At 40.4% G+C, this 17,734-nt stretch overlaps 2 protein-coding genes across 2 annotated transcripts in view; both read left to right on the forward strand.

Moving 5' to 3' along the window:
• LOC107549612 (GTPase IMAP family member 6-like) overlaps window positions 1–2,808 on the forward strand; it is a 5,542-nt gene extending 2,734 nt beyond the window's left edge. Inside the window, exon 2 of the mRNA XM_016230761.1 lies at window positions 2,195–2,808. Within this exon, the coding sequence (XP_016086247.1) occupies window positions 2,195–2,808 (614 nt within the window). The remainder of the gene's footprint in view (window positions 1–2,194) is intronic.
• Window positions 2,809–11,602: 8,794 nt separating this feature from the next.
• LOC107549613 (uncharacterized) lies at window positions 11,603–17,734 on the forward strand. Its single transcript, XM_016230762.1, has 5 exons — window positions 11,603–11,816; window positions 11,895–11,975; window positions 12,080–12,440; window positions 12,514–13,714; window positions 17,615–17,734. Exons 2-5 carry the CDS (start codon window positions 11,903–11,905, stop codon window positions 17,732–17,734), a joined length of 1,755 nt encoding a protein of 584 aa, XP_016086248.1. The 5' UTR covers window positions 11,603–11,816; window positions 11,895–11,902.

Raw genomic sequence — 17,734 nt, forward strand, 5'->3', positions numbered from 1 at the left:
TCTGCAGGTATTGTGAAGAAACAAGCGAGGATAATAGCGAAAATGGCAGATCATGGAAATAAATGTTATGTTCCTGTGCAGGGGATGTGAAGTGGAGGGATGGGTTGGTGTCTGTATTCAGAAAGGCACAGAAAACAAATAATGCGCGTTCTAATAAAATAACGTGAGCCACTAAAGGGGCATGGTTAGCTGCTTGATAGCGGTAGCCTGTTACATTGAGCATGTGCGATCGCAAATCTCGAAAGTGAAAGTAAAAAGCGATCGTGCATTATGCGGCTCCCTGATGCCTGCATTTTATATACAGTATAATTACCCAATGATATAACTGCGAGAGAAAGTATTGAAATATATATTTTCCCTGTGTTTCCTTCCTGCTGTGTGAGCTACTGAAATGAGCTGCACTGTGAAACAGCCAATCAGAGCAGAGCTCAACATTGAGCCGCACTGTGAAACAACCAATCAGAGCAGAGCTCAACATTATTATTCATGACCCTTCCAAATAAGGTAAAAACAGACCATTTCATTCTAGGGACAAATTCTAGGGTTGTAAATGGACATGTAAAACCATTTCTGGAGATTTGTTGCCCTTACCTAAGCCACATACCTTCTATGTAGATATCAGAGAACAATTTAAAATATTGTATCAATGTATTCTATGGCACCTTTAAGAAGCAACAATTAATCTATCGGTAAGCCCCTCCCCTTGAACGTAGATGAGCCAATGGCAGTCGAGTATCAGTTGCACTTGGAGCGGAACTCAGACATCTTTAGGTTTCAGTGCCACAGAGAAACATTGGAAGATCCGAAGCTCTCATTGATTTCATGTGTTTATGCTACAAAAATGGTAAAACGATGTGCCTGGGGTACCACTTGTAACACTTATTCCAGGTATCCCGAGCAGATAGGCAATCTAATTTGGAATTAATTTTATTATTCAACGTTCATTTTCTGGTTGTCATACTCTCATTAAGTTACAATTTTCATCTGCTCAAGCAGAATGTTAAAGAGGTCATATGATGCGATTTCAAGTTGTTCTTTCTCTTTGGAGTGTTACAAGCTGATTGTGCATAGATAAGATCCCTGAAGTTGCAAAGACTAAAGTCTCAAAACCAAAGAGATATTCTTTATCAAAGACAATGCCACGCCCCTCTAAAACGGCTCGTTCTAACACACCCCCACATATCTACCTCACTATGTGGAAATATTAGCATAATGCCGCCCAAATGTGCACGCAAAGAAAGATGGCGTGGTTTCAGTAACTGCAGTTAGTGTTGAAGCAGCATGTCAGGGAGACGCTGTGTGTTTCTAGGCGAAAGCAAAAGCACTTTATTTGGCCTTCCGAAAGTAGATGCATTTAGGAATCTTTAAGATTACTTTGTCGGAAGGAGGGACTTTGTAGAAAACGAAGCGTTTGAGAGAGGCGGGGCATAGAGGACCTACAATAATGTACAGTATTTCAAAAATAATGTGTTTTTTGAACATTAAAGCATGTCAACATATTCTGTTACACCAAATACACAAAATAATGATCTTTAAAAAAGCATCATATGACCCCTTTAATGTTATCTTGTGCTTCAGCAAGCTATCTCTGGCTAAAACTAGCAAACGTTAAATTTAGTGAGTCCATGCTAATGTACAAACCTAAATAGTGAGCTGTTCTCACGTCATGTACAGTGTAGGTCAAAAACACATAAACGAATGTCTACATTTCAGTGTCCCTCCATATTAAACTGGTTAAATGTAAATGTATTTAATCGTATTCTGCGATACATGAACATTGTTGATCCTGCATGTTGTCATCTGCGATCGTGACGACCGTAACATGAGGCTTCACCTGCTTGCATTGTGATCGGTAAACCCTCACTTCCAAATGAATCTTGTTACCCACCATATTTATTTTAAAATATTTGATATATCTCTCCATGGCATATTTAAGTCCCACTTGAATGCTCCTTGACGAGAGGTGGTCCTTCTGTGTCCAAAATTTATCAAAAACATCTTGGTACAAGGTTTTCACAGACAGCTGTCATTGTAAGAGTTTGTCAGAGTAAGCAACAGTAACTAAGGGGGGCGGGGCTTACCGATAGGTCAATTGCACAAGATCATGCTTGTTTTTTTTGTTGTTGTTTTTTAAGAATATACCATTCCTATTCCATTTTCTTTCTTTGCATGATAGTTTCACTTTCCTTTCCAGATTCTCATGAAGATGAAGTGAGGATCCTGATTGTGGGAATCAGAGGTCAGTCCAGATTCAGTGCTGCAGATCTTCTGTCAGGAAGGAAAGACGGTGGGCAGGAGGACAGAGAGATTGTAAAGACTCCAGTAATCACAGACGAGGCTCGTAGAATGATGCTGGTCACTGGACCAAACCTCTGTGAGGAGGACACAGCGAGACAGACCTTCACAACAGCGCTGTTTCTCTCGTCTCCTGGACCTCACGCCGTTTTAATGTTCCTGAATCTGGAAGATCAACAATCACAACAGTGTGATATTGTGAAACGAGCCCAGGAGCTGCTGGGAGCAGAAGTCCTGCAGTACTGCATTGTTCTTCTGCTCCAAAATCAGCAGGAACGTTTCACAGGAGCGTCCAGAGGGATTGCTGGAGAAATGATCAACGCATGTGGAAGACGATTTCACGTCATAAGAGACTCTGAAGCAAAACCTGCTCAAAGAGCAGCTCTCGTAGCAGAAATAGACAAGTTAGTTTGGCTCAATGATCACAGATTTCACTCAGTATTGAGACAAGAATTAGAAACAGAAAAGCTGGAACTTTTACAAAGACTACTAGAAATAGACAACAAACTTTAAAAAAGAGACCAATAAAAATATAAATGAAGAAAATCCAGTCTTGCCTGAATATATGAAAATTTAGGAGGAGCTGTTGGAATTGTAGGATGGATTTCTTCATTGTACTCAATGCTGTTGTTATTTTCACTAAAGGAAAGCATGAATTTTGTAATTTTGGAGCAATATTATGCGTACTTGTTTTTTTCATGGTCACATTAAGAAATAATCTGAGTCCAAATGTTGCTGTACCAATAAATATGACTCTTTGCTCAATGTGTGTTATTATATATTTTTTGTCACATAGGTTTACTTGTATTTTTTATTTTAGGATTAGCTTTAGGACTGATCCTGCATAAATTACCAGCATAAAGACATGTTCAGATGTGCTCATAGCATGTAATGCGGCTCGTGGCATCACACTCGGCGCTATTTTAACTTCATCCAATCAAAAGAAGGACAAGACTACTCTCTACATTGCATTTAAATCATTCCTGTTTTGTTCAGTGGGAGCGATGCTCTCAATGGGGTTGGTAACTGTGTTCTGGTGGATGTTTGCTCTGCTGGGTGTGAAGATGACAATAATTCTGCTAATTTCAAGACAGACATGTTGCTGTTTGCAGTTTTTATCCAGATACTTCCATGTTGTTGTGTATTTATTGGTTCTATCATTTTAGTTTTATAAATGGCATTAATGTGGACCTTGAGAAAATAAACTCTTAAAACAAACCAGTAAGAGTGTGAAGGTTTATTTGTCTACTAATAAACATCCAACATTAGATAATCATCACAGTGTCATTTTTTTAGTCATCTCATACAGGGGTAGAAAACATTATCCTATTTCTTTTAGTTTTTGGAATGAAATGGCCAATTCATTGTGTTACTAAAATTAATTTCATACAATTTTTAAATGCATACAAATGATATTTTAACACTGATTGCATAATTGTGCATAAATCATAATTAATTTTTCTATGTTGCATACATTAAAATAGAAAAAAAATACTCCACGCTTTGCATTTAACATTACATTGTATAAGTTATCTCATGTAGGTGCAACCAAATGCCTCAAATGAATAATAATAATAATAATATTACGCTTTAAAAAAATATTTAAATTCTGCAGATATTAAAATTTACAATAGTATATCTTAATTTAAATGTAATTGCTTATACTGTTTTTACACTGGTTTTGCCATGTTCTAGTTTTATGTAGCACTATTGTTTGGATTGTTAACAGTAATTTGGAGGAACAGCAAAAGCATCAACTAAATCACAAATGACAAACTAAATAAACATATTTCAGTTGTTTATGCACCATTTTAGAAATGACATGGCATTTATTAAACTAACCTGTTTCTTACCAAGAAATGACTTTTAGGGGTATGCTAAATGAATATTATAAATAGGCTAATAGTGATGTGCTATAATTTTATGACAAAAGCAAAGATATTTAACAACCTTAAGTATATAAAGTTGTTCAAATTAACTTTCAAAAAGCCTGCTGTGACAGTATATGGTACAGTGATTGTAATACTGTGGTACTTTACCTTGGTACAGATTGATTGCCTAATTCCAGTAGCAAAAAATAAATAAATAAAAATAAAAAAAACTTTAAAAATGAAAAAATAAAACTATACATTTTAAGCTTGTTGTGGGCCTATAAATTAATGAACTAATAAATTAACTTAATTAACTTTTATTGATATACTTGTAGAAATTTCTTTCAGTGGTCCTATTGAGCTTTCACTGCTGCAGTGTTTCCTTTTACTTTGTAAATTAGATAAAATCATTCATATTTTAATAATGATCTCTTGAACTTCAGCAGGGAAGTGAATGCTGCTGCAGTGCACATTAAAGTGTGAGGTTCACAGCCAGAGTTAATCATAAACTCACAAATCAACCCTTGAGTTGATAAAGAAAGTTCACAGTGAGCATTGTGAGAGCAAACCCAGATCTGTTTTTGTCAACTTGAAATCAGCTAAATGTGACTCGCTTTGTGAGAAAGATCTGAGATTAAATTATGAAATTAACCAAGACAAAACTAAACAGGCTGCTCATACTGACTCTAGCATTTCACATCTCATCTTCAGAAGGTTAGTATCTGCTCTCTTCTACTATTTAGCCAGGAATTAAATGTTTTTATTAATTTTACTATAATGTAGACTTGATTTCTTGCAGAAATGTCAATCAAAAACCATTTACAATCGACAAATTCCATGCATATTTATTTTTATCCACTGATTTAGTTTTTACCTACAATATATATGTCACACTTTGTTCCGTGTTTTGTGTATGTTTTGCTCCCCATGTGCCTTCCATGCCCATATTTGGTCCTTCCCGTTCCTGTCCTTATCTGTTCCAGGTGTCCCCTTTTTAGTTCTATTGATCCCAGGTGTGTCTCGTTATCCCATCGTCATGTCATTTGTATAAATAGTGTTCCTTGTTATCCGTTCGGCATCCGGTATTGTTTATGTCTTCATGTGCTACGAGAGTTTTCCTTGTTCCTTGTAATAATTAAAGTTCTCTGGATTGATGTACTCCTTGTCTCCCTCCATTCCTTGCTCCGCATTCCACTCAGTAGTGCAACCGTGACAGAATACCGGACCTGAAACAAAAAGTGAGTGGCGCCTCTTCTCCCCGTGGTTCTTTTCCATTTTTTGAAAAATATTTTAGTTTTTCCTGTTTCTCCCCGTGTTCATGGAAATTGCCGCACGTTTCTCAGCCCTAGCCCACAGAGATCTCCCCTTTGTCGAGTATGCCTGGGAGTTCTGCGGGCTCGTCGTGGCAACGGCTTTAGATGACGCCACCATCAACTCGCTGTTCTGGCACGGGGCCAATTACCATCGCTCCGTGGACCTCCCAGACACCACGGGACTAAGCTGGAGGGAAGGGATCCTCCGGTGTATGGAGAGTGTCCGGCCCCGAGCCAGAACCAGCCCGATGGCCGCGGTTCTCTCCAGTCTTCTGGCCGTTCCGATGTCAAGCCCGCCAGCCGCGGCATCCTTCAGCCAGCCGCGGCATCCTTCAGCCCGCCGGCTGTCCCTGAGTCAAGCCCGCCGGCGGCGGCACACTCAAGCCCGCCAGCCACTCCGAAGATAGGAGCCAATATTGGGACGCGCCTTACCGCCTTGACTTCTCCGCTGCAATGTCAAGCCCGCCGGCCGCCATTGACGCAAGCCCACCGGTCACTGCAACGATAAGCCCGCCAGCTGCACAGTTCCCCCATAACCAAAGGAGGAGGATGAGGAGAAAAGGACTGTTCTCTGCCTTCATCCTAGCCCCAGAGCTTGCCGTGTCAGCCCCAGCCCCAGAGCTCGTTCCAGTGTTGACTCCAGCCCCAAAGCTCGCTCCAGTGTCGGCTCCAGCACCTGAGTTTGCTTCAGTGCCAGCTCCTCAAAAGCATCTTGCTGTTCCTGCTCCTCCAGAGCGCCCTCCAGTGCCAGCTCCGCGTAAGCACTTCACAGTTGCCCAGTTAAGCCCAGGGAGGGTTCCAGATCCCCAGTTAAGCCCAGGAAGGGCTCCAGATCCTCCGTTGAGCCCAGGGAGAGCTCCTGATCCCCCGTTGAGCCCAGGGAGGGCTCCTGATCCCCATTTAAACCCAGGGAGGGCTCCTGATCCCCAGTTAAGCCCAGGGAGGGCTCCTAATCCCCAGTTAAGCCCAGCACAGGCTCCTGATCCCCAGTTGAGCCCAGGAAGGGCTCCAGATCCTCCGTTGAGCCCAGGGAGAGCTCCTGATCCCCCGTTGAGCCCAGGGAGGGCTCCTGATCCCCAGTTAAGCCCAGGGAGGGCTCCTGATCCCCAGTTAAGCCCAGGGAGGGCTCCTGATCCCCAGTTAAGCCCAGGGAGGGCTCCTGATCCCCAGTTAAGCCCAGCACAGGCTCCTGTCCCCCAGTTAAGCCCAGGGAGGGCTCCTGTCCCCCAGTTAAGCCCAGGGAGGGCTCCTGTCCCCCAGTTTAGCCCAGGAAGGGCTCCTGATTCCCCGTTTAGCCCAGGACGGGCTCCTGATCCCCAGTTCATCCCAGGGAGGGCTCCAGTCTCCTGTTATTGCCCACGGGGGGTCTCGAACCCATAAGCGTAACCAAGTATTTTTTTTGGGGGGGGGGTAGTAGGGTTCCAGCCATAGAAACCGGGGCTGGGGCCACGGCCTCGGAGGCTGCGTTGCCATGGCCTCCAGAACTACCTGCTCCACCGTGGCCTCCTGGGCTGCCAGATCCACCATGGCTCCCCGAGTCCCCTGATCCGCCATGGCCCTGAGTTCCCTGCTCCGCCATGGCCTCCGAGTCTGCCTGCTCTGCCATGGCGCTTCGAATTGCCAGATCCTCCATGGGTCCTGGAACGGGCACTGCCCTGGGTCCTTCCCGTTCCTGTCCTTATCTGTTCCAGGTGTTCCCTTTTCAGTTCTATTGATCCCAGGTGTGTCTCATTATCCCATCGTCATGTCATTTGTATAAATAGTGTTCCTTGTTATCAGTTCGGCGTCCAGTATTGTTTATGTTTTCATGTGCTACGTGAGTTTTCCTTGTTATAATTAGTTCTCTGGATTGATGTACTCCTTGTCTCCCTCTGTTCCTTGCTCCGCATTCCACTCAGTAGTGCAACCGTGACAATATATGTCCAGCCCTAACTTTCATTTTCCCATTCAAACTTGCCATGCCTCTGTTTTAACATCAGAACTAATTATGTTTGCCATCAATGATTTTTTTCTGAACAAACAAATAATTCTCAGCAGATACATTCACATAGTTGAAAATCAAATTGCCACTGTCCCAACATTAGGATCATTTGGAAGAAAATTTTATTTTTAATCTAGTAATCCTGTTTTACTCTGAGTACCCACTGGTACTGATGGTTTCGCTTTCTCTTCCAGATTCTCATGAAGATGAAGTGAGGATCCTGATTGTGGGAATCAAAGGTCACTCCAGATTCAGTGCTGCAGATCTTCTGTCAGGAAGGAAAGACGGTGGACAAGAGGACAGAGAGATTGTAAAGACTCCAGTAATTACAGACGAGGCTCGTAGAATGATGCTGGTCACTGGACCAAACCTCTGTGAGGAGGACACAGCGAGACCTTCACAACAGCGCTGTTTCTCTCGTCTCCTGGACCTCACGCCGTTTTAATGGTCCTGAAGTCCTGCAGTACTGCATTGTTCTTGTAGCGAATCAGCTCATGGGGAAATATGAATAATTAACTATTCATATTAGATCCGCTGTAGATATTTAGCTGACCACTCAGGGTCAACTGTCTTGTCAATTCTAAGAATGTTAATTTCCTGGTTAAGGGAAATAACTTTCTTACTGTACAATTCTATAAGCTTGTAACGTAAATCTGCATCATTATTGACTCCGGTTATGAGCAAACAATGAACACGTCAAGTGTGATACAAGTAAGGTTTTATTAACTACATAAACACTTAAACTAGTCTAACATACTACATAAACACATAAACTGGTCTAACATCCTACATACACACATAAACTGGTCTAACATACACATACACACACACACACACATACAGTTGGTATAGGAAAGGGTTAAAGTTTAACTCAGCATAGAAAGAGGCATAAAGAATGAATTTTATGGAAAACTTTGCATATTCAGCAGATCTAAAACCTGAGGGAAAACGTCAGATTCTTAGCTCAAACACACCTTGTAAAACTGCAGCTCTCGTAGCAGAAAAACATAAGTTAGTTTGGCTCAATGATTACAGATTTCACTCAGTATTGACACAACAGCTACGGTCAGAAAGGATGGAGCTTTTAAAAAAACTAAGAGAAATAGACGACAAACTTGGAGAAAGTCAGGTCTCATCTGCAATGCGTGACAGTTTAGGAGTGGTCGGATGGAGTCTGATCATTTCACTGATTGCGGTTGTTTTGGCTACAGAACAAAAGCACACAATGTTAATTTTTGTGGCATCTTTAGCTGGACTCGTGACATTTATGGCATCTTTAAGAAATGCTTTGAGTCCACATGTTGCTTTTGCACTAAATTTGGCTCTGTGCTCCACAGTTGCGGCTGCCTTTATAAAGTATCTACCAATGCGCAAGTCAAGTAACAGAAAAAATCGGAACAGAGTTTATATTTACAGTAGGTTTAGGAATAACCCTTGGATCAATCACTAGCATAAGGACTTTGTCTGATGTTTTTATTGCATGTTGTGCTGCTTTTGGAGTCACGATTGGAACTTATGAATTCTTAAATTCATCATTGGATCTCCAAAAACTAAATGTCAGAGAATTATTGCTATTATTTCTGTTTTGTGCAGTGTGTGCTGAACTCACAGTGCTGTGAGTGAATGTGCTCAATGCACTGTTTGGAGTGATGCTTACAATAATTCTGCTAATAATCATGACTGCAATTGCAGTGTTCAAATTAGAGCCCACCATGCAGGACACTGCAATCGACTTTGTTGGTTCCATGTGGTTTTGTGTTTACTGCTTCAGTTGTTCTGATATTAGAGATGTTGTTGAGTTTGCTTAAAGTATATATGGAATACTTCCTAAGTTCTTTCTGGTTTTATCCAGCATTACTATTGGGTTCTTTAATGCTGATAATACAGTTCAGAAAACCCCTGAAGAGGATCAAATAAAACAAAACGTCACAACTGAGCAACTCACAAATCTCCTGGAAGCCGTTCTCTTTTTAACTCAAGTTGATAAAGTTTATACCAAACATTGTGAGACCAAACCCAGATTTGTTTGCTTTTGTCAACTTGAAATTGACTACATGTGACTTGCTTTGTGAGAAAGATCTGAGATTAAATGATGATATTAACCAAGACAAAACTAAATAGGCATAGTGACTCTATAATCTCATCTTCAGGTTAGTATCCACTCTCATCCACTATTTTGCCATTTAATATTATCAAAAACTAGTTACATTTATACATTTGGCAAATGTTTTATCCAATGCAATTTTTTTATCTGTTGATACAGTTGTTCCTACAGTATATAGTACCCCGCACTAATTCACAGTTTTAATTTTCCCTTTTATGCCGTGTTCACACTGCACACACAATTTTTAAAGTCATTGGGTCGCTGTTCTTCTCACACTACACGAGTGACTGGGGTGCCATTATTTGCTGTTGTGTGCACATTACACAAAAGATCAGTGTCAGGGGGATGTCACACATTACACAACTTTTCAATAGGAAGAATCGTTGACAACTCTCTGGTCTACAAAATACGTTTCACAACCAAACACATGCGAGAAGGGATACTGGAAATAACTATGGAAGCAGACGGGGCCAAAAGTCTTTAAATGGAATGCATGGAATTCGAGCGTGTCAACATGCACTGTTTGTCCGCAATTTTGAATGCATATCTTTTGTATGTGTAGACACGCATTCTGGCGGTATTAAAATATAATGTCTGATGTTTGCATACGTGCATACCAGTTTACCATTACTACATCCTTCATGATTAAACATGATGTCTGATGATTGTATACATATATACCAACGTACCATTGTGTCACATATGCAAAAATATTCTCAAATGCAGTGATTTCATTGGCTGCTTTGTGGTTGCGTTAAGGCGGAGAAACAGTGTGTGTTGACACGGTCAAATTCCACGCGTTCTGCTTAAAAACTTTTGTCCTTGCCGGCCTTCCATAATTAACAGAAGATCACATGTGAGACAGGAGTTTTTGGGCAAAACTGGATTTTTTACCAGTTAAAAATCACTTTCTATTTCAGTTTCTCATGATGATGTTTCCTACTTTCACTTACTGTTCTTGTTATTTACACCAAAGGAAAAAATTGCAACAACTTAATTTTATGGGGTGAAATTTACATATTCTGACTGACTGAATTAGGATTTTACTTTTATAAACATAATATCATACATTTGTAGATCATGAACCATGCATCCCTGACTAAAATAAACCATGAATTTACTACAAAAAAAAAAATTAAACCATGATAACCACAAATGAACCATGGTTTTGCTACACTAACCATAGCTTAACCATGGTATTATAATAAAACTGTGCTTATACAATTTTGAATCAATACGGCAAAACACAAAAAAACATGGTTATTACACAAATTACTACAATAAAACCACATAATATCATACATTTGTAGATCATGAACCATGCATCCCTGACTAAAATAAACCATGAATTTACTACAAAAAAAAAATTTAAACCATGATAACCACAAATGAACCATGGTTTTGCTACACTAACCATAGCTTAACCATGGTATTATAGTAAAACTGTGCTAATACAATTTTGAATCAATACGGCAAAACACAAAAAAACATGGTTATTACACAAATTACTACAATAAAACCATGATTAATTTTCATAAGGGATGGCGCCTAAATACCACGGTAAGATGGTTTCAATGGTATTTGTAATGAAAAACAGTAGGCCTAGTTATAAATAGGCTACAAATGCACAGCTTAACAGCAACAAAAACACTGCAGGCTAATTGCATTACTGCTTTAAACCATTTAAAACACGTCTACATTCATAATGCGTTAGTAATATCCCCACCTTTCTGCCATAATACCATAATTAGAGTTTATGTGATTACACTTAATCCTTTCTAAATGTTAGTAATTTGTGGATTTAAACGGGATCGTTTCTACACAGTGTTTCTCCTGTTTTACACGTCAGGGATGTTGAGAATCTCAGCGCGGTTTCATCTGGTTTCAAGCTCAAGTTTTAGTCTCAGATGCTTCACACCGGACCTCGCAGCTCTGTTTATAACTGTCACGTGACTGATAGCGGTCAGTATTTGCGCTGCGCTTTCTTCCGGTTCAAAGTTATGCGGTTTCGTTCCGCTTTTGCTGTTTAAATGCTTCTCATACACAACACAAATCGCAGCGCCTATCTGGCACCCGTTCGATCGCTAACACAAGTCTCACTGGGAAAAAAACCCTTGCAAAATGCGACCTACTAGTCACAGACTGGAGCACTGACTTTTCCAAATAACTTGGTTTAATATCTACTCTGACTTGTGGAGCATAGTTGTTTTAGCCAAACAAAAGACAGGACAGAACTACACATATAACTGGTTGTAAGTAAAAACTTATTTCTATTCTTAGTTTTGTTGATAGGGTAACTTGAGTAACGGGCTACATTTATTTGGCTTTAGGTTGTACGATGCAATTGCCCAACACAAAACCCATCTTGCTCTTCACACTGATTCTGCTATTTCACACTGTACGAGCAGAAGGTAATGCTCGTTAATGTCAGTATTTTGGTGGCTTGTTTTCAAAGAATACCTTTTTTTACTCAATTGTTCTTGCTTTGCATGATTGGCTTCACACATTATTCCAGCTTCTCGTGTAGAGGCTCTGAGGATCCTGATTGTGGGAATCAGAGGTCAGTCCAGATTCAGTGCTGCAGATCTTCTGTCAGGAAGGAAAGACGGTGGACAGGAGGACAGAGAGATTGTAAAGACTCCAGTAATCACAGACGAGGCTCGTAGAATGATGCTGGTCACTGGACCAAACCTCTGTGAGGAGGACACAGCGAGACAGACCTTCACAACAGCGCTGTTTCTCTCGTCTCCTGGACCTCACGCCGTTTTAATGCTCCTGAATCTGGAAGATCAACAATCACAACAGTGTGATATTGTGAAACGAGCCCAGGAGCTGCTGGGAGCAGAAGTCCTGCAGCACTGCATTGTTCTTCTGCTGCAAAATCACCAGGAACGATTCACAGCGATTGGCTTCACACATTATTCCAGCTCCTCGTGATGAGGCTCTGAGGATCCTGATTGTGGGAATCAGAGGTCAGTCCAGATTCAGTGCTGCAGATCTTCTGTCAGGAAGGAAAGACGGTGGACAGGAGGACAGAGAGATTGTAAAGACTCCAGTAATCACAGACGAGGCTCGTAGAATGATGCTGGTCACTGGACCAAACCTCTGTGAGGAGGACACAGCGAGACAGACCTTCACAACAGCGCTGTTTCTCTCGTCTCCTGGACCTCACGCCGTTTTAATGCTCCTGAATCTGGAAGATCAACAATCACAACAGTGTGATATTGTGAAACGAGCCCAGGAGCTGCTGGGAGCAGAAGTCCTGCAGTACTGCATTGTTCTTCTGCTCCAAAATCAGCAGGAACGTTTCACAGGAGCGTCCAGAGGGATTGCTGGAGAAATGATCAACGCATGTGGAGGACGATTTCACGTCATAAGAGACTCTGAAGCAAAACCTGCTCGAAGAGCAGCTCTCGTAGCACAAATAGAGAAGTTAGTTTGGCTCAATGATCACAGATTTCACTCAGTATTGACACAAAAGTTAGAAACAGAAGAAACCATTCAAGACGTGCATGAACAAAATCAAATTCTCTCTGAAAAACATGACAATTCAGCAGAAACTGCACGATGGATTTTACTCATTTTACTGAACACCGCTTTTATTTTTACTAAAGTAAGGCATGAGCATTTTAAATTTGCGGAAATACTATTCGCACTTGTTATTTTTATGGTCACTTTAAGAAATATTCTCAATCCAGATGTTGCCGTTCCTTTAAATTTGATCCTATCCTCCACTTCCACCGTAGCCGCTGCGTATCACGACTTTGCAAATTCACGACATGCACACCAAATCATAATGTTTTTAGTCATGATCTTTACATTTCCCAGTATAGTGTTCATAGCAGGTCTAGGACTGACTGTAGGAACAGCTGTCAGTGTACAGACGTGGTCAGATGTGCTTATAGCGTGCCATGCTGCTCCCGGGGTCACATTCGGGGCTCATTTATACACTATTTACTCCATTATACCAGATCAAATGCAAGCTCGGACAACTCTAGTCTTTGCATTCAAGTTATTCCTGTTTTGTTTCGTTGGAGTGACGCTCTCAATGGGGTTTGTGACTGTATTTGCTCTGTTTGGTGTGGAGACCGCAATATTTCTGCTAATATTAGGATTTACAAAAGCGTTTTTCCATTTAAAGAGTGATGCTGTGAAATTGATTTTTTTCCTGATTTTTCCATGCTGTTGTGTATTTATTGGTTCTTTAATTTCATTTATATGCTGTACATTATTTCATTATATTTTTACAGTAATTTGAAGCCGGTAATAGTGACTAAATCAAAAGACACTGACAGGTTTTTGGATCTAAACAAATTAAAGGAGTAGTTCACCACAGAATAACAATTTCCTGATCATTTACTCACCCCATGTCGTCCAAGATGTTCATGTCTTTCTTTCTTCAGTCGAAAAGAAATTAAGGTTTTTGTGGAAAACATTCCAGGATTTTTCTCCATATAGTGGACTTCAACAGGGACTACTGGGTTGAATGTCCAAATTGCAGTTTCAGTGCAGCTTCAAAGGGCTCTACACAATCCCAGCCGAGGAATAAATGAGGAAATTTAAATTTTCAAAAAATTTTTTTTTTATATATTTTGTAACCACAAATGCTTCGACTGAAGAAAGAAATACATGAACATCTTGGATGACACAGGGGTGAGTAAATTATCAGGAAATTTTAATACTGGAGTGAACTAATCCTTTAATGCCGATACTTTCAGATAATATTCTGTCTTACAACACACTTTTCACACTAGTTTATTTAATTAGTTTACTGACAAATGATTAATATTAGGTATACATGTATCACAGGAAATTCCTGTTATTATTTATGTAACATCCTGAACATTTACCTCACAATGTCATTTATGCCACAATTCAAATGATGTATTGTGTTTAATAGTATTCTGAGGTGGATTTAAAAAAAACAAAAAAAATGTTTTACTGGAATAATATGGTTAATTCATTTGTCTTGCTAAAGCTATTTTCATAGTAAGCATGTTATGTATGTAAATAAACATATTAAAGAATATTTTGACACTTTATACATAATTTTGCATAAATAAAACAGAAATTACTGAATTCTCCTGTTATGCATTTATATTCTTTTTTTTTAACCATTCATTATTTAATATTCACTCATTGTTTAGATCTTATTTGCTAGTAGCATAGCAGTTGCTACCATCTACTGAAACATCAGCTGGACAAATGAACGAAGACAATCACTGTAACAGTCTGCAGTCGCTCTGGATAAAGACATCTGCTAAATGTCCACTTACTTCCTCTGCAGACAAACCAATGCAGTTTTATTGGAAATAATACAGATGATTTTAACCAGCGGTGCAGATCAGATGTTCTCATCTGGAGATTAAACTGCAAATAAACATAAAACAGAAAGTATAAAACATGCAAATATTTCTTAACAAATAGTAGTTGTTCATCAGTTTCATATCAGAACCCACTAAATCATGCATCTCCATCATCAAGATTATTAAGAGCTAATAAAATACTATAGTACATATTGCTGCATAATAAGTGTTTTATAAAGCATACGAAGATCTAGTGAAGTCTAGAATCATTCTGGATTAATTTTTACTGCTGTCAGCTTTCAATAACTATGCCAAGTCATATTGTTGATTCTTAAGAGTATTTTAATTATGTTCTACAAAACCACTTATAATAACTCAGGTATTTGGGAGCTACAGTGTGTAAACTGTGTTTCTTCAATGTTAAGTCGAACATTTATAAGGGTTTATAAAGTGTTTCACATAAAATGTGTCATTCAGTTTTTAATTAGTGTCGTGAATGCCTGGATGTTTTTTTTGGTTTGTTGTCTTTGTGAATGATTTGGTTAAACATATCCTCCTGTTTTTCACTCTTTCACGGGATTTTCTGCAATCTCACACACATGCTGTGGTTGGGCATGTTGATACTTATTTCTTATGTAAAGATGTTTTAAAGGTCTTAAAGGAGAAAGCAGCTCCTAAACCGTGTTTTTCTTTTGGATGGTCAGAGACGGAGTGGAAATGGTCAATTATTGCTGAATTATGACTGTTTTGGTGCAAAACAATTTTACTAACATTGTAAGTTGCCCTCAGGGGGAAAAAATTTAATAAATCAAGCATGACATGAACCCTTTCATTAACCGCAGAATCTTGCTTGGATTCGTTTGTTTTTGTCAAGTCGAAACTAACTCAGTGACTCGCTTCAAGAGACAGACAGACCAGGTTAAAAAATGAAATTGGCCAAGAGAAAATCAAATTGGCTTCTAATATTGACTCTTGCATTTCACATCTCATCTTCAGAAGGTTAGTATCTGCTCTCTTCTACTATTTAGCTAATAATGAGATTTTATTTTAATTAATTTGACTATAATTCCTGCGCAAACTTTAATTACAATGCATTACATTTATGCATTTGGCAGATGCTTTTATCTAATATGACTTATTATTAGTTTATGTGTTCTCTGGTAATTGAACCCACAATAATGGCATTTTAACACCATGATTGTTCCTCTGATTTAAAAACTACAACCTTTCAAATAATTTTGAGCAAATACAAAAACAGAGACACTGTATATCAGCAAAAGGCTAAAAACTATATATTTATCTATATTGCCCAGCCCTAATTCACACAGCTAGTTTCATTTTCCCTTTCAGCTGTTCAGCAAGCTTGCAGTGACATACACACTGTAAAAACAGATTTTTTTTAAGCAGTAAATAAAATGCTCCGGTTACTAACGTAACCTCGGTTCCCTGAGATAAGGGAACGAGCGTTGCGTATAACGCATTGGGGAAAATTCCTGTTTTACTCTGTACTGAAGCCTGATTTCTTCACGTTTGTGTAGCTGCATAAACCAATGGCACTTTAGCCCGCCAGAAAGGGTGGAGCCGACCACTATATAAGTCGGCTCGGAGCGCCATTCATCAGATCATTCGACTGAAGCGACAGTCATCGATTCACGTGCAGTTTAGAGTGCGGCAAGTGACGCAACGCTCGTTCCCTTATCTCAGGGAACCGAGGTTACGTTAGTAATCGGAGCGGTCCCTTTCGAACGGTCTCTCCCATGGCGTATAACGCATTGGGGAATGTGTCCAATCACTGCGCTATGATCAGATACAGAACAATAGGTCCTGCGAGCCCAGTCTCGGAGCACTAGACAAGGACTCCCAAGAACATGAGCACACTTTGTGCTACAAGCTAGTAGCTGATAAGCACAAATATAAAGAACTTCGCCCAAGGGGGAAGAATGGCAGTCTAAACAGAGAGAATCCGTGCCTGTAGTGCTGGGACAAATCTGGCAAATGTGGACAGTGACGACCAGTCGGCAGCCGCACAAATCTCACCAATAAAAATCCCACTGGACCATGTCGAGGAGGAGGACATCCCCCTTGTGGAGTGGGCCCTCACACCTATAGGGCATTGTAGCCAAGGCTATCGCATCTACAATCCAGCAAGAGAGTCACTGCTTTGCGGCCGGCAGTCCCTTCTGGCGGCCTGCAAAGCAAACAAAGAGCTTCTCTGACTGCTGAGAGCTGCACTCTCAGTGTCCTTACTGGACAGAGCAAGTTAGTACCCTGCTCAGCATCTGTAACGGGGAGCGCCAACAGGGTGATCACCTGTGCTCAGAACGGAGTCGAGAGCACTTTAGGAATATAACCATGTTTTGGTTTCAGGATGACCTTACAGTCGTTAGGTCCAAACTCAAGACATGAGGCGCTAAATGACAGCGCTTGCAAGTCACCCACTCGCTTAACCGAGCGCCTCTCAAGAACTTAACGACCAGGTTGTTTCTGCTGATCGATTGGCTAGCTTTGAGAGAATGGTTCGCTGTGATAGCTGCCATATACACTTTGAGCGTGGAAGGGGCACCCCTTATCCAACAGCTCCAGTAAAAAGGTTAGCACGTGGGACACTTTACATGATACCGGGTTCAGACTATGTGCAGAGCACCTGTTAAGGAAGACCAACCATTTTTGGCTGTAAAAGCATCTTGTAGATGGCGCTCTGGCCTCTAAAATGGTATTGATAACTCTCGCTGGGAGCTGATTAGGCTCCCGTTGAGGCACCATACATGAAGGCTCCACAGCTCCGGCCAGGGATGCCAAATCAGGCCTTTCGCCTGCGAGAGAAGATCCCTCCTCAGCGGAATGGGCCATGGGGCTGCTGCTGA

This window comes from Sinocyclocheilus grahami, unplaced genomic scaffold (assembly GCF_001515645.1).
Source record: "Sinocyclocheilus grahami isolate Dianchi unplaced genomic scaffold, SAMN03320097.WGS_v1.1 scaffold377.1, whole genome shotgun sequence".
Lineage (NCBI taxonomy): Eukaryota > Metazoa > Chordata > Actinopteri > Cypriniformes > Cyprinidae > Sinocyclocheilus > Sinocyclocheilus grahami.